This window comes from Coregonus clupeaformis, chromosome 29 (genome assembly GCF_020615455.1).
Source record: "Coregonus clupeaformis isolate EN_2021a chromosome 29, ASM2061545v1, whole genome shotgun sequence".
NCBI classification, from domain to species: Eukaryota; Metazoa; Chordata; class Actinopteri; order Salmoniformes; family Salmonidae; genus Coregonus; species Coregonus clupeaformis.
Window position 1 is genome coordinate 16147483 of NC_059220.1, and position 17294 is coordinate 16164776.

A 17294-nucleotide genomic window follows, 5' to 3' on the forward strand; every position below is an offset into this window, starting at 1 on the left:
GTACAAAATCAGCAGGGGATCAAATACTTTTTTCCCTCACTGTATGCTCCGATTGGTGACACACTGAAAGATGGTCAAGGAAGTGGCCTATGGTGTGGAGCAATATAGAGATTAAGCAGCAGCACCTTGTATAGTAATGGTGAGCTCTCCATGCTATAACTCTAGGTCAACAAAACTAACAACTGCCGGCTTCTTGGCTCATGAGGTCAGCTCCAAAATTACCTAAGGGGAACGGAAACAGACAAATGGGGCTATATGTAGACTGTAAATATAAAAAGTTGTTCATCCTTGTGCGCTGCAAGAGGAAGTCCCTGCTAAAACACCCTATTCTGATCTAGAATAAGATTAAACAAAGGACAAGTTGGAAAACCCTGGTACAAACACTAGACATCACAACAGTGTTGAGTAAGACTGTTAATCTTTATTTGTTGAGAGTGTAAAGAATTAGGTAAACAAACAATGTAAGTACAGTACACATGATAAAATACATGGAATATCAGAGAGAGAAAGAGAGAGAGAACCTAGAGGTATGATTATACAGTATGAGTCGGGAGGTCTTGCTTGCAGTATTTAGGAGAAATGGAATCGAAGAAAATGTTCATATATTTTCTTGTTTTTACTTTTGGCCAAGTGAAGACAGCTGTGGAGATAAAAGCATGGAGCAACTATCAAAACAACAAGAAATTTGAGATCAATTAAGCAGTGTAGGTTATTTAACACAAACCTACAATATGTGTCATCATTTCATATTATGTTTAGGGCTTGCTTAATGATTACTGTTGATTTATATCGTGATATTATAAACTGATCATGATCAATTATAATATATAATGATCAATTATAATATAATTATCAACTACATAATAATCAATTGTATTATTATTTAATTTAAAAAAAAGTCTGTTTGTCCTCCTACCTGTTTGATGAACTGTCCTGCATTGAAGAGCTCACTGCATCCGTACAGCACCCTCTTCCCTGGCTTTGCCTAAAAGGGTACCACAAAATACACATTGTTCAATAAAAACTCAACTGGATATATGAAGAGGTTCTCAAAAAAAATAAAAAAAGATTTAGAGAGTAATAAGAAGCTACCTTTGTGTAGTCCACCAGGTTTTGATATTCTATGTAGTTCCCTCCTCCTACCACGAAGACAATAGCCTAAAATAGAAGGAGAGAAAGTCTCCGTTAGAGACAGTAATGCTACATCTAGCTGCCAGTGCCAGGCTGCCAGGTTCAGATACAGTACACACAGATTAGATTAGTGCTCTCCCCTTCACACAATCAGGCCAGGCTAAGCACCAGGACCGTCCGGGGTACTCAGGACCACAGCAACACAGCAGTTACTGGACTTAATGGAGATCCTATTTGTATGTGTGTGTGTGTGTGTCTCTCTCTATGTGCTGACCATGGCAGGACTCACCTCTTGAAACGGGTTCTTGTTCCTTGGGATGGAGCTGGTTGGAAAGCAGGAGTGTTAGAAACATCTTACAGGCACAGGAAATGCACGACTATTAAGAGGCCTTAACTAACTAAGTGCTATCTTTGGAGCTCTTTACGGAGTCTTACCTCTCACTGCCACGCAGCATCTTGGGATCAAAGTATCTGTAGTCATCAGTCTCCTGCAGATCATATAACATCATCAGTACACCAAAAACAACACACTCAATTCTAGAAACCCTAAAATCCTCCCATTGCTCAGAGATCACCCAATTCCTCTTAGTAACCACCACTCCTGTACAAGCAGCATGGATCCTGTGAGACACATAAAAAAAAAAAAATCAGATCAGACAACACCTGCCCTCCCTCTCGCTCCCCCCCTCCCCCTGTTCTAGCAGAAGCCTCCTGGTATATCTACACATGACTGACTTACTTGACAAACCCTTTTACACAGTGAGGAGCCTATGTCATCCACAGCTATGCACACCACTGCAGACATGTGTTTTACATTTTACAAAGTAGCTTAGCTATATACACTACCAGTAAAAGGTTTGGACACACCTACTCATTCAAGGGTTTTTCTTTATTTTTACTATTTTCTACATTGTAGAATATTAGTGAAGACATCAAAACTATGAAATAACACATATGGAATCATGTAGTAACCAAAAAAGTGTTAAACAAATCAAAATATATTTTATATTTGAGATTCTTCAAATAGCCACCCTTTGCCTTGATGACAGCTTTGCACACTCTTGGCATTCTCTCAACCAGCTTCATGAGGTAGTCACCTAGAATGCATTTCAATTAACAAGTGTGCCTTCTTAAAAGTTAATTTGTGGAATTTCTTTCCATCTTAATGCGTTTGAGCCAATCAGTTGTGTTGTGACAAAGTAGGGGTGGTATACAGAAGATAGCACTATTTGGTAAAATACCAAGTCCCTATTATGGCAAGAATTGCTCAAATAAGCAAAGAGAAATGACAGTCCATCATTACTTTAAGACATGAAGGTCAGCCAATACGGAAAACATTCAAGAACTTTTAACGTTTCGTCAAGTGCTGTCGCAAAAACCATCAAGCGCTCAGATTGTCCATCTTTTTGCCACTGTATCCATCAGCGTGCTTCCCTCCTGAATGTGATGGTGCAACAAACATACATAGAGGAATGTCCAATGTAGAGCGGGAAGAGAGGAGAGAGAAGAGAAGAGAAAAGAAGAGGAGAATGTCCAATGTAGAGCGGGAAGAGAGGAGGAGGGAAGAGGAGAGGAAGAGGAAGAGGGAGAGGAGAGAGTGAAGAGAAGAGAGGAGAGAGAAGAGGAGAGAGGAGAGGAGAAGAATGTCCAATGTAGAGCGGGAAGAGAGGAGGAGAGTAGAGGAGAGGAGAAGAGAAGAGAAGAGAGAAGAATGTCCAATGTAGAGCGGGAAGAGAAGAGAAGAGAAGAGAGAAGAATGTCCAATGTAGAGCGAGAAGAGAAGAGAGAAGAATGTCCAATGTAGAGCGAGAAGAGAAGAGAAGAGAAGAGAAGAGAAGAGAAGAGAAGAGAAGAGAAGAGAAGAGAAGAGAAGAGAAGAGAAGAGAAGAGAAGAGAAGAGAAGAGAAGAGAAGAGAAGAGAAGAGAAGAGAAGAGAAGAGAAGAGAAGAGAAGAGAAGAGAAGAATGTCCAATGTAGAGCGGGAAGAGAAGAGAAGAGAAGAGAGAAGAATGTCCAATGTAGAGCGGGAAGAGAAGAGAAGAGAAGAGAGAGAAGGGAAGAGAGAAAAGAGGAGAGAGAAGGGAAGAGAGAAGGAGACTCACCGGGTTGGACTTCATCTCCATCAGGTTGTCCAGGATACGCGTGACGGGCAGGTTCTGAAAGATAAACTCTTTCAAACTCTGTCCTTGCTCCCCAGATGATATCATTCATTACAGACTCTAACTTAGCAGCTACGTGAGATATTATCATACGTCTCCAGGCAAAACCTTCCCATCAAAGCCAAGTGACATCTGGACACTAAAAACACACATACAGACAGTATTGAGATACTGCTCCTCTCCTCTGTCTGTGGAGGAGGGAGTAGGAGGAGTAAGATTTGGAGACATTCAGTATCTTCCTACTCATCCTGTGTGTATATTTATTTCTCTCTCTCTCTCTCTACTTACATGCTGTTTGAGCACCAGGTTCTTCACCCCCTCCATGACAAACTGGGAGCCAGAGTTCATCACTCGAGAGAAGAGGCTGTGGGACATAGAGACAGGAGGAGGACAGGGTCAACGCGGGGGTTTGGGACAGGGTCAACGCGGGGGTTGGGACAGGGTCAACGCGGGGGTTGGGACAGGGTCAACGCGGGGGTTGGGACAGGGTCAACGCGGGGTTGGGACAGGGTCAACGCGGGGGGTTGGGACAGGGTCAACGCGGGGGTTGGGACAGGGTCAACGCGGGGGTTGGGACAGGGTCAACGCGGGGGTTGGGACAGGGTCAACGCGGGGGTTGGGACAGGGTCAACGCGGGGGTTGGGACAGGGTCAACGCGGGGTTGGGACAGGGTCAAACGCGGGGGGTTGGGACAGGGTCAAACGCGGGGGTTGGGACAGGGTCAAACGCGGGGGTTGGGACAGGGTCAAACGCGGGGGTTGGGACAGGGTCAACGCGGGGGTTGGGACAGGGTCAAACGCGGGGGTTGGGACAGGGTCAAACGCGGGGGTTGGGACAGGGTCAACGCGGGGGTTGGGACAGGGTCAACGCGGGGTTGGGACAGGGTCAACGCGGGGGGTTGGGACAGGGTCAACGCGGGGGTTGGGACAGGGACAACACGGGGGTTGGGACAGGGACAACACGGGGGTTGGGACAGGGACAACACGGGGGTTGGGACAGGGTCAACACGGGGGTTAGGACAGGGTCAACGCGGGGGTTGGGACAGGGACAACACGGGGGTTAGGACAGGGTCAACACGGGGGTTAGGACAGGGTCAACACGGGGGTTAGGACAGGGTCAACGCGGGGGTTGGGACAGGGTCAACGCGGGGGTTGGGACAGGGTCAACGCGGGGGTTGGGACAGGGTCAACGCGGGGGTTGGGACAGGGTCAACGCGGGGGTTGGGACAGGGACAACACGGGGGTTGGGACAGGGTCAACACGGGGGTTAGGACAGGGTCAACACGGGGGTTAGGACAGGGTCAACACGGGGGTTAGGACAGGGTCAACACGGTGGTTAGGACAGGGTCAACACGGGGGTTAGGACTATGGGACTAGCATGGACTATGTTGTTATTGTAAAAGAGAATGTGTTCTCAATAACTTACCTGGTTAAATAAAGTTAGTAAATAAACTATGATTAAAACCGTGGTCTATGGAAAGGGACACACACTCTCGCTCTTACCCCATAGGTTTTACACCGCTGTTCCCATAGTTAGATGGTGTGGCAGCAATCTTAGTGAAAGCCCTGGGGGAAAAAACAAAAGATTCACAATATATAAGTAGCTTGTTGTCTAAAACAATGTGGTTTACTATTATGTTTTGTTCTGTATGTATGAAACATAATTTGATGGACCAACTTACTTCCACTGCTTGATGTAGTTGACAGGGGACAGGTCACAGCCTGTGTCTAGCAGAGCCTTCTTGTATTGGTCCAGATCAGTCTACAACACAGAATATGACTGTAAGTCGCTTTGGATAAAAGCGTCTGCTAAATGGCATATTATTTATTATTTATTTTAACATACAGAAGGCCTGTTTTCACCAAGGTAAACCATACAAGTGATGGAGCAGGCATTCGAGGTCTAGTAGGGTATTTACCCACCAGGGACTTTGTACCCCGAAGGAATCAACACATATTCATCATAAACAGAGTGAGGCCAAGTGTGACATGTGTATGGTGGTAGCATCAGTATAGTGCTCAATGACAGCAGAGACAAGTACTGTTTTATGTAACTAAACTGATGTTACACCGCATCAGCCAGGGAAAACAAATAACCTAAAGAGCAGGAGTGGACGGATGGACCGGAGAGGAGAGGGTAATGGTGATAATCTGCCCAGGGCGGGTTCAGGTTCAGGGGAGGACAGAGTTGAAAGGCCACAGACATTAGTGGTAAAAAAATTATTCCTGCTTGACTTCAGCTGTCAGGTCGGGAAACAGCATGGTGTCTCAGAGGAGAAGGGCTGTTATGAAGACCATCGATCAACATGATGCTCCAGGACAGCCTGATCCTAACACTGATCCCAGCCTGCCGCCGCAGCCAGAAACCTGGGCCCGTATTAACAAAGCGCCTCAGAGTAGTAGTGCTATTCTGTGATCAGTTTTGTCTTTTAGATGATAGTGAATATGGTTATACGGACGGGGGTGGGAAACTAATCCAAGATCAGCCCTCATCTCACTGAAGAGAACAGACGGGACGTAGAACCCCCAGTCATTGTGGAGAGCCAGGTGGCCTCCTATACAGAGGGCCTTGGGATGCTCAGAACAGAACAAGCTAGCATTATTGGACTTCTGGAGTAATGATGTTTGGCCGCGGCTTCAAAGGGTTTCAATGTTCCTGGAATCTGCCTCTACATGCGTCATATTGAACAATAAAGCTTTTGAATGTTGTCAGAAGAAAAGCTGGTTTGAATATCATATGAAAAATGAAATGTTGGGAATTGGTGTTTTGCTTAATGGTGTTCTACACAATGAAATCCAAGCCAGGGCCAAGGTTTTACATATTGTGTATTGTGTTTTTGCTAAGACTTCTACATTACATTTAAGTCATTTAGCAGACACTCTTATCCAGAGCGACTTACAAATTGGTGCATTCAACTTAGGATAGCCAGTGGGACAACCACCCTTTCCCCCCCCTTTTTTTTAATGGGGGGGGGGGGGGTAGAAGGATTACTGTTATACTATTCCAGGTATTCCTTAAAGAGGTAGGGTTTCAAGTGTCTCCGGAAGGTGGTCAGTGACTCCGCTGTCCTGGCGTCGTGGGGGAGCTTGTTCCACCATTGGGGTGCCAGAGCATCGAATAGCTTTGACTGGGCAGAGCGGGAACTGTGCTTCCGTAGAGGTAAGGGGGCTAGCAGGCCAGAGGTGGATGAACGTAGTGCCCTCGTTTGGGTGTAGGGTCTGATCAGAGCCTGAAGGTAAGGAGGTGCCGTTTCCCTCACAGCTCCGTAGGCAAGCACCATGGTTTTGTAGTAGATGCGAGCTTCAACTGGAAACCAGTGGAGTGTGCGGAGGAACGGGGTGACATGCGAGAACTTGGGAAGGTTGAACACCAGACGGGCTGCAGCGTTCTGGATAAGTTGTAGGGGTTTAATGGCACAGGCAGGGAGCCCAGTCAACAGCGAGTTGCAGTAATCCAGATGGGAGATGACAAGTGCCTGGATTAGGACCTGTGCCGCTTTCTGTGTAAGGTAGGGTCGTACTCTGCGAATGTTGTACAGCATGAACCTGCAGGATCGGGTCACCGCTTTGATGTTAGCGGAGAACGACAGGGTGTTGTCCAGGGCCACGCCAAGGTTCTTTGCACTCTGGGAGGAGGAACATCCAGTGAAACCACAAAGTGTCTCCATTGAGGTTGCTATTGTGTTGTTTTTGGTCCATTGGACATGATACTGCATATGACTGCAGTGGAACAGCAGTATATCAACATAGAGTTCCCTAACAGAGAGGCCTGTATCCTGTGGGTCCTCCCCTGACCTGTGATGGAGTCTAGTTTGGCATGTGTTTGATGGGGACAGAATGTGTGATGTGAGTATAGCATGTTTTTTATAGGGACAGGGTTTAGTCTAGTATATATGTGTTGGATAGGGACAGGGTCAGGGTTAGGAGGGGTTAGACCATTAGGGTAAGGGTTAAGAGGGGTTAGACCATTAGGGTAAGGGTTAAGAGGGGTTAGACCGTTAGGGTAAGGGTTAGGAGGGGTTAGACCGTTAGGGTAAGGGTTAGGAGGGGTTAGGCCGTTAGGGTAAGGGTTAGGAGGGGTTAGACCGTTAGGGTAAGGGTTAGGAGGGGTTAGACCGTATGGGTTAGGAGGGGTTAGACCGTTAGGGTAAGGGTTAGGAGGGGTTAGACCGTTAGGGTAAGGGTTAGGAGGGGTTAGACCGTTAGGGTAAGGGTTAGGAGGGGTTAGGCCGTTAGGGTAAGGGTTAGGAGGGGTTAGATCGTTAGGGTAAGGGTTAGGAGGGGTTAGACCGTTAGGGTAAGGGTTAGGAGGGGTTAGACCGTTAGGGTTAGGAGGGGTTAGACCGTTAGGGTAAGGGTTAGGAGGGGTTAGACCTTTAGGGTAAGGGTTAGGAGGGGTTAGACCGTTAGGGTTAGGAGGGGTTAGATCGTTAGGGTAAGGGTTAGGAGGGGTTAGACCGTTAGGGTAAGGGTTAGGAGGGGTTAGACCTTTAGGGTAAGGGTTAGGAGGGGTTAGACGTTTAGGGTAAGGGTTAGGAGGGGTTAGACCGTTAGGGTAAGGGTTAGGCCGTTAGGGTAAGGGTTAGGAGGGGTTAGATCGTTAGGGTAAGGGTTAGGAGAGGTTAGACCGTTAGGGTCAGGAGGGGTTAGATCGTAAGGGTAAGGGTTAGGAGGGGTTAGATCGTTAGGGTAAGGGTTAGGAGGGGTTAGACCTTTAAGGTAAGGGTTAGGAGGGGTTAGACCGTTAGGGTTAGGAGGGGTTAGACCGTTAGGGTAAGGAGGGGTTAGATCGTTAGGGTAAGGGTTAGGAGGGGTTAGACCGTTAGGGTAAGGGTTAGGAGGGGTTAGACCTTTAGGGTAAGGGTTAGGAGGGGTTAGACCTTTAGGGTAAGGGTCAGGAGGGGTTAGATCGTTAGGGTAAGGGTTAGGAGGGGTTAGACCGTTAGGGTTAGGAGGGGTTAGACCGTTAGGGTTAGGAGGGGTTAGACCATTAGGGTAAGGAGGGGTTAGACCGTTAGGGTAAGGGTTAGGAGGGGTTAGACCGTTAGGGTAAGGGTTAGGAGGGGTTAGACCGTTAGGGTAAGGGTTAGGAGGGGTTAGACCGTTAGGGTCAGGAGGGGTTAGATCGTTAGGGTAAGGGTTAGGAGGGGTTAGACCGTTAGGGTAAGGGTTAGGAGGGGTTAGATCATTAGGGTAAGGGTTAGGAGGGGTTAGATCGTTAGGGTAAGGTTTAGGAGGGGTTAGACCATTAGGGTAAGGGTTAGGAGGGGTTAGATCATTAGGGTAAGGGTTAGGAGGGGTTAGACCGTTAGGGTAAGGGTTAGGAGGGCTTAGACCGTTAGGGTAAGGGTTAGGAGGGGTTAGACCGTTAGGGTAAGGGTTAGGAGGGGTTAGACCGTAAGGGTTAGGAGGGGTTAGACCGTTAGGGTAAGGGTTAGGAGGGCTTAGACCGTTAGGGTAAGGGTTAGGAGGGGTTAGACCTTTAGGGTAAGGGTTAGGAGGGGTTAGACCGTTAGGGTAAGGAGGGGTTAGATCGTTAGGGTAAGGGTTAGGAGGGGTTAGACCGTTAGGGTAAGGAGGGGTTAGATCGTTAGGGTAAGGGTTAGGAGGGGTTAGACCGTTAGGGTAAGGGTTAGGAGGGGTTAGACCTTTAGGGTAAGGGTTAGGAGGGGTTAGACCGTTAGGGTAAGGGTTAGGAGGGGTTAGTCCGTTAGGGTAAGGGTTAGGAGGGGTTAGACCGTTAGGGTCAGGAGGGGTTAGATCGTTAGGGTTAGGAGGGGTTAGACCGTTAGGGTAAGGGTTAGGAGGGGTTAGACCGTTAGGGTAAGGGTTAGGAGGGGTTAGACCGTTAGGGTAAGGGTTAGGAGGGGTTAGACCGTTAGGGTCAGGAGGGGTTAGATCGTTAGGGTAAGGGTTAGGAGGGGTAAGACCGTTAGGGTCAGGAGGGTTTAGATCGTTAGGGTAAGGGTTAGGAGGGGTTAGACCGTTAGGGTCAGGAGGGTTTAGATCGTTAGGGTAAGGGTTAGGGTTAGGAGGGGGCCAGGCCTCACCTCTGAAGTGGGCTGCAGGGCTGTGATGTAGAATATCAGAAAGAGTCTCATCTTGTCCTCTGGTGTTCCAGCTGTTACAAAGAGAAAAGCTGTTGTTTAACAAACCTTCAAAACAGGCATCTCAGGTACTTCCAAAGCTTGAAAAAGTAAAACACATATGCATGATTTATGTCAGTGCTGGCCAAGATAAGCACAGTGGCACATCTACCGTCTGGGTCACTGATGATGTCCAGTAAAGACTTATCCAGGGTGGATTTACTCATCAGCTTCTCCTCGTACTCAAAGTACACGTCCAGTTTACGGCTCTGTGGATACATCCCATAAGGTGTACATTAGTTCAAGAGGATGTTTAGGCAGTCTTTGCCAGATTTAGTAACAACTTTATAGTCAGTGCTCTGAGATGGTAGAGCTCACAATGTGACTGCACAGCACAACAGTCTTCCATAGGTGTCCAATATCAGAGAACAGTGTTAATGGGACGCTGTGCACTGTGGACATGGAGAGGACATAGAGAGAACCCTCTCTCTCTAGACACAGAGAACACCCTGTCTGGCCAAGACAGTGTTAAACACTGACCTTAATGTGATCCAGAACGGCGGTGGCTACGTTAGTGTGGAGGTCAATCAGCCTCTTCTTCTCCAGAAGCTCTGGTAGGGAGCTGATAGAGGAAACACAGAACAGTTTTGGTACCGACTGAGAACTGTCAATAATGGTGCAGTAATGAACAAAGACATAATAAAACAGATAAATACTGTATATTCTACATTGATGCTCACCTGACAGCTGAGGTAAGTTTTGCAGTGTTGTCTGACATACTAATACTACTAATGGCTCCCTCATCCTCACCCTCCAACCCCTGGAGAAGAAAACTAAGTTATTTTAGTGGGGAATATGCAAGTGCGAGTGTTGTCTATTGTTTTCAGTGAGACTACTTCATTGAATAGCTCTATAAAACCACCTGTGTGCCTCTCTTACCATGATGCTCTTGAGGCGTTTCACCTCGTCCTCTTGGGCTCGGTACGTGTCTAACTCCTCCTGTACAGACTCAGCCACCTCCGGGAACGGGCTGGAAGAGTCAGAACAACCCCTCAGCCAAGAAGGACTTCACTACGGCAAAGCTCCAAATATACTGTTGCTACTGAGTTATAAAGCATCACCTGCAGACTACCTTCTAAATCAGTAGTTTAATCCAATTTAGCCAACAGAATTTTGTATCTAACCAGCAAAACTTGGAATATACTGTTGCTACCTAGTTATAAAGCGTCGGCCACGAGCTACCTTCTAAATCAGTAACTGATCACAAGTGAGTTCCTAACCTGCCCTTGTGTTTCAGCCAGAACATGTCGGCTGCTGTGAGGTCATAACTCTTCTTGTTCTTCTTCTTGGGTCTGGCTCCGGCAGGGGAGGCTTCTGACCCCACAGACTCATCCATACTGACCCTGTTCAGGTGGAAGTCCTGGGACACACACACACACACAAATAAACAGACACCGGTACAGACACTAGTTACTCAGTGATGGGAAGGTGTTTGACAGCTGGCAGAGATCCTATTGGATGTGAAGTCTGGTCATATTTCTGCTCAAAACATTAGAAAACAGACTGAGCCATAGATACCGCTGGGATAAACATTGATATCTACTAACATCATCATAGCCTACCTTCAAAATAACAACCGCTGTCATACATACAGTACCAGTCAAATATTTTAGAACACCTACTCATTCCAGGGTTTTTCTTTATTTTTACTATTTTCTACATTGTAGAATAATAGTGAAGACATCAAAACTATGAAATAACACATATGGAATCATGTAGTAACCAATAAAGTGTTAAACAAATGAAAATATATTTTATATTTGAGATTCTTCGAAGTAGCACACTCTTGGCATTCTCTCAACCAGCTTCATGAGGTAGTCACCTGGAATGCATTTAAATTAACAGGTGTGCCTTCTTAAAAGTTAATTTGTGGAATTTATTTCCTTCTTAATGCATTTGAGCCAATCAGTTGTGTTGTGACAAAGTAGGGGTGGTATACAGAAGATAGCCCTATTTGGTAAAAGACCAAGTCCATATTATGGCAAGAACAGCTCAAATAAGCAAAGAGAAACGACAGTCCATCATTACTTTAAGACATGAATGTCAGTCAATCCGGAGAATTTCAAGAACTTTGAAAGTTTCTTCAAGTGCAGTCGCAAAAAATCAAGACTTGGTATTTTACCAAATAGGGCTATCTTCTGTATACCATCCCTACCTTGTCACAACACAACTGATCGGTTCAAACGCATTAAGAAGGAAATAAATTCCACAAATTTACTTTTAAGAAGGCACAAAGCATTCCAGGTGACTACCTCATGAAGCTGGTTGAAAGAATGCCAAGAGTGTGCAAAGCTGTCATCAAGGCAAAGGGTGGCTATTTTGAAGAATCTCAAATTAAAAATATATTTTGATTTATTTAACACTTTATTGGTTACTACATGATTCCATGTGTTATTTCATAGTTTTAAATGTCTTCACTATTATTCTACAATGTAGAAAATAGTAAAAATAAAGAAAAACCCTTGAATGAGTAGGTGTGTCCAAACTTTTGACTGGTACTGTATATCGAGGCTAAACAAAGGACCTGCAATGCTGAAAACCAAGGGTAGGATAGTAGACAGGTCGGTCCACTCTACACCACAAATAATTTAAAGGCACGGATGCTGGAAAATGTTTCCTCACTAATATATATGACCTCTGACACCGTGTAGCTCAGTTGGTAGAGCATGGCGTTTGCAACGCCAGTGTTGTGGGTTCAATTCCCACGGGGGGCCAGTATGAAAAAAAAGAAATGTATGCACTCACTAACTGTAAGTCGCTCTGGATAAGAGCGTCTGCTAAATGACTAAAATGTAAAATGTACCCTCTTCATCTTACACAAAGTAATTGCAGTATCTCAGAAATAACATTCCAAGTAAAATCTGTTCGCTACCTTGAAAAACCACACACCTTAGTGTACTGTATTTACCCTATTCACACTATTGAGCAGACCAGTCCAGACTCACAGTGTAAAATACCATACACACAACACAATTCACATGGAATGAGTCCAGACTGCAGAGTGGACATTTCTCATGAGTAAGCCCTTAGTTTTTGTCAAAGTGTATGATGTGTCTGTTAAGTCCATCATACCATTGTGGCGGGAGTATGAAAGACAGATCTGCTCCTCTCTCTCCCTGTATCCTGTCAGTCTTACCAGCACGTCGTGGATGAGGGCCTGATAGGTCCATGTGTGGTGGAGGGGGGTGGCAAGATCCAGGTTGCGGTCAGCAAGTACAAATAGGGGTCTCTGGAAGCTGAAGAGAGAGAGACAGACAGAGATGAAATGACAGGATGATAAATGTACCCAGAGTTCCCCACTGACTAGGCTCTCTCTCTACGCTCCACCACAGCAAAAACAAAAGAACACTTGAAATGGATCCAGCTTAGATTTTCCCAGAAGAGGCATGACTGTTTTCTCTTCATCCACCACTCAGTGAAGGCCTAGCTAACTGCTCAGTGGGTCTTAGTGAAGGCCTAGCTAACTGCTCAGTGGGTCTTAGTGAAGGCCTAGCTAACTGCTCAGTGGGTCTTAGTGAAGGCCTAGCTAACTGCTCAGTGGGTCTTAGTGAAGGCCTAGCTAACTGCTCAGTGGGTCTTAGTGAAGGCCTAGCTAACTGCTCAGTGGGTCTTAGTGAAGGCCTAGCTAACTGCTCAGTGGGTCTTAGTGAAGGCCTAGCTAACTGCTCAGTGGGTCTGGAGAGGAGAAAAGCAGGAGATCACATTTCCACAGTTAAACAAAGACACAGTGAAACACAGTGCGTGTGGGAAGCCATTTTATGTGGAATGGAGTAGGCTTTCCATGGTAAAGTACAAAATGGGATGAATGTCTTCATCTAGTCTGCTCTCTTTATGGTTCATACCCAGTTTACTAGTCTACAGCACCCTGAACCACCTGAACTGGCCGGCCCCCATGTTGTCTCCAGTGAACAGGCTGTTTCTGGCGTCTCGCAGGTTCTCCCGAAGCTTCTTGTCAAGTTTCTGCAACAGAGAAACTGGTTTAAGATGGTTTAGTCTCTTATTTAATTAGCTAGGTAAGAGACCTTATCTTCTGAACCAAATAAACACTAAGCACACAGTCCTGCAGGGTTGCATTGAGAGCTTAGAGACCACCACCACAACACAGCAGTACAGGGAACAAAGAGCAGTGCTGTGTAAGTAGAGGAGAACCACTCCATCCATCCATTAAGGCCCCTGGAGGATCAGCTTCCACACAGACTGCATCAACATTCCTTCACACATAAAGAATCCACCTGCAAATACAGTCAGATTCTGGAGGTGGTTGGATTTGGGGTGGTCCTCAAATGACTAATTTCCCCTTTCACTGTACCCACTGAGGATGGGTACTACTCTCCCAGGCCTGTCTGCACTGCCAAGACGTAATACAAAGTGTTCAGACAGACAGACTGGGCCCCTGACAGAGGCTGAGACGACTTCAGATGGTTTTAAATGAAGGAGGATGATGCTCACCACCGCGACCATCTCCGCAGCATTCCCTCTTGGACAGCGGATTATGGGGACAGCACCTAAGAAAACAAAACAGACCTGTTAGCTGCCAATAGAGGGCATGGAAGACTTTAGCAGAGCTTCTCTATAGAGATACGCTGGAGTCTAGTGGGGGCTGAATCCCATTAGGATAAAACTGAGAATCTTACACAGACTGCAAGGTGGGTTTGTTTTGTTCAAAGTGCCATCTATATAGTCACACTTTCAGACAAAACCCTTTACTTTCAAACAGTTTTCCTTTCTCAGAAGAACTATTATCTTGGTACTGCTTCGATTCAGGTGAGTAATAATAGTAGTAATGCTGCCATCTAGCAGGTAGAAATGGTATAACCACCTGAGTAAATAAATACATCTCACAGCATATTTTGAAATACCAAAGCAATGTTCTCTCAGGAGTCTCAATAGTATTGTGGCATTGATAACGTTGTGTTGAAGGACGCACCCAGAGTGACAAAGAAGCAGAAGAGACTGTCTACTATCGTATCCATGATGGCCTCCATCTCTGTGTCCATGATGTCCGGTTTGTTAATTGCTAATCAAAAGGGAATAGGAAAACAGGAAGTCAAATACAATCATGCCAGCTAATCAAGAAGACAATCTGAAGGTAATATGTGAATAAAAACAGTTCTTTAGTTTCCTTTTGACAATATCAAATCTTGCCCTGTTTCTGAATCCAATGAACGTATTACCATGGTAGGAGATGAGCTCTTTATTTTGATTGCTGAGGATGAACATATCATCTTCAAGTGTGATGAAGTTCAAATACTGATCGAACACCTACGAAAGCAAAAAAGACCTTACTCTTACAAGGCTGTCGAATACCCTGTGATGTGATTTATAGAAAATTCCTGGAACTGAGTCCCAAATTGCACACTATCCCCTTTATAGTGCACTACTTTTCACCAGAGCCCTACTGGCAAAAGGTAATGCACCATATAGGGAATAGGGTACCATTTGAGATGCAGTCTGCCAGAGACGTAAACGAGTGTGTTGTAGACTCACCTTGGTAACCTGTGTGATAGCGTTGGCTGAGAGAGCTGCACTGGCAATATCCTCTAGTTTACTTCTGGATATGGCTGAGATGAAGTTCAAATAGTAGGACTCATACAGCTGACTACGAAGGTCCTGAGAAAGAGAGACAAAACAATGGAATGGAACAATATACCGACTAGTAGGATGTTAGATGTCTGGAATGTTACGTTTGGACAACAAATCATTTTATCTGGGCAAGGCCACTAAATTCATAGACTCGGTGGCCGAAGACATTTGTCCTTATCAACTTGGCCTATCCCTAGTATAAAAATATCTGATGATGTCATGTTGAAGTTCTGAGTGAGGGATGTTTACTTGGCATATCCGGTCAATGTTCTCCTCTGTCGGCATTACAAAATAGATGGCTGGCACATCCGGGATGGGATCTCTGTCTGAATGAAGCAACCTATAGAGAAAGATAAAATACATTGAAGACCTTTCTAGATTACTGTATCCTCTATTGATTGACACCAAGTCAACGCTGTGTGTGTGGACTTATTTGCAATTACTCAATTCATTATTGACTCAAATTCCTTTTCTCAAAACTGTTGTTGTCCTTTGAAATATACTGCACTGGTAGCTCCTTCATTATCAATAGATTCACCAGTTGAAGGTTCAATGTCTTTACAGCCTTATCAATTATTTGTCTGACGTATCATGATTTTTGCTTTCTCTAAATTTACCTTTTGTGAAGGAGACTAATAGATTACTAACAGTGACATCAAATTGTGAGTTAGGCCTACTCACAAGTGCAAAGTGATCCCCATTTCCCGTAGCTCTTTGACTGCCAGCAGAGGGGAGATGATGTCCTGGCCACACCTGTCGTAGATCAGCACCTTCCATACCGGCTCAGCAGCAGTGTTTTTCAACTGAGGAGCGTTGAAATTCAGCATGCGCTTCAAGGCAGCTAGGGACACAGAAGAACACAGTATAAAGTCATAGCTTGCCCAATGTTTAAGATTATGAAAATTCTGAACGCTAAATTATTCAATGTGTATTAACTGCTTGAAATAGTATGATTAATCTGACAGATGATGTATCCATTTTGCCAATCTGAAGTGGGCACGTTGGAAATATTTGTGCAATATGTGCTGCATATCCCACTACACCCCTCAAAACCCACGGGACAGCGGAAGACTACAACCACCACTTTTGCCCCACTAAACATAGCACAGGACTGGGGGACCTGGGACAGTCCTGGGACTTTGCCATACCATTTCTGCCACTCAATGATGAGTGAAATTGTGAAATAGTTAGATGAGTGAAATAGTTAACTAGCTACTGTTAGATACCCATCCACATGTTTATGAGGGGCAATGGAACGATATAGCAGTCTGTCTAGCTGTATCTGTCAGTCTGTCCGGCGACAACATATTCACTGCGTTGCATTCATGTTTCTTGACATGACAACCACATCAAAGTGACTATTGAATTCAAGAGTAGCGGTAAGTTTAGGCTAGCCATCCGACTTGTTGCTGCTTTATAATACTACTGTAGAGTTAGTTAGCTAGCTAGCTAGTAAGTTAGCTTAGCATTGATTTTCTCATGAACTGGCTGTTCGTCGTGGCAGATCATTTTTTTCAACAGCTAGCTAGGATCAGAGAAAATAGTAGGTTTTATTCGACAGCCTATGCTGATTAAAAATGAATAAACTAAACCATTGACAGACCTGCCTGCTTTCCCCGGACGGAGGCAGCCATCTTTTCTGTTTATGCAGTGACACGGGGCATCGGATGACGAGCCAGCCAAGTCTCGTTCGATGACGTCTGCTATATCGCACATTACCGCGATCTCACATGGGGCTTTCAATGCCGCGTTCAAAACACCTGAGAAGTCGGAAATCTCCGACCTCCGACTTCATTGCGTTAAAGAAAAAGGATCTCGGGAAAAATCGATTTGAACGGTCATCCAACTCGGAAATCCAACTCGGTAACTCGGGCCTTGACCTTGTATTTTTCCGAGACCCAGTTCTTTTGAACGCAGCCCAAGACAACTGGGAACTCGGAAAATACGAGGTCAAATCATGACGTCAGTGATCTTCAGTTAGAAAAGTCAGAGTTCAAAAATTTGAGAGAAATAAGCTTTTTTTGCGTATGGAAAATTTCAGGGATCTTTTATTTCAGCTCATGAAACATGGGACCAGCACTTTACATGTTGCTTTTATATTTTTGTTCAGTGTATTTTTCCCAGTCTGAGCTCGTTTTTTCCCCCCACTTTCCAGTTGTTTTGAACGCTCTGAAGACAGAAGTCTGAGATTTCTGAGATCCGAGTTGTTTTGAACGCAGCATCATGTACATGAGGGTGTACCTGGGCTTCACTATCACAACTTTTGATGAAGAGAG

At 45.3% G+C, this 17294-nt stretch overlaps 1 protein-coding gene across 2 annotated transcripts; it reads right to left on the reverse strand.

Annotated features, from left to right (window-relative positions):
- Positions 1 to 401: 401 nt before the first annotated feature.
- LOC121544718 (sec1 family domain-containing protein 1) lies at positions 402 to 16726 on the reverse strand. 2 transcript variants are annotated; one of them, XM_041854809.1, is made up of 24 exons: positions 16622 to 16726; positions 15700 to 15859; positions 15268 to 15358; positions 14923 to 15045; positions 14610 to 14697; positions 14363 to 14452; positions 13885 to 13940; positions 13310 to 13395; positions 12572 to 12671; positions 10656 to 10795; positions 10315 to 10405; positions 10116 to 10195; positions 9916 to 9997; positions 9548 to 9644; positions 9340 to 9410; positions 4972 to 5051; positions 4793 to 4855; positions 3579 to 3654; positions 3234 to 3287; positions 1567 to 1619; positions 1421 to 1454; positions 1093 to 1158; positions 917 to 985; positions 402 to 640 (listed from the first exon to the last, which is right to left on the reverse strand). In XM_041854809.1, the coding sequence occupies exons 1-24, from the start codon at positions 16650 to 16652 to the stop codon at positions 617 to 619; spliced, it is 1905 nt and encodes a 634-aa protein (XP_041710743.1). In that variant the 5' UTR covers positions 16653 to 16726; the 3' UTR covers positions 402 to 616. The 2 variants fall into 2 exon arrangements, 1 of the variants encoding a protein (XP_041710743.1); XR_005996143.1 differs by lacking the exons at positions 402 to 640; positions 917 to 985; positions 1093 to 1158 and having other exon boundaries at positions 1420 to 1454; positions 1567 to 1752.
- Positions 16727 to 17294: the final 568 nt, after the last annotated feature.

What these genes read in the sequence shown, in the direction of transcription:
- LOC121544718 (XM_041854809.1), bottom strand. Translation starts at nt 16,652, where the DNA reads ATGGCTGCCTCCGTCCGGGGAAAGCAGGCAG. An exon ending in AAACTTACCTCAGCTGTCAG is followed by an intron (nt 9,998 to 10,115) that starts GTGAGCATCAAT and finishes TTCCTCTATCAG; the next exon opens with CTCCCTACCAGAGCTTCTGG. An exon ending in TGGAGATGAAGTCCAACCCG is followed by an intron (nt 1,620 to 3,233) that starts GTGAGTCTCCTT and finishes TATGATCTGCAG; the next exon opens with GAGACTGATGACTACAGATA.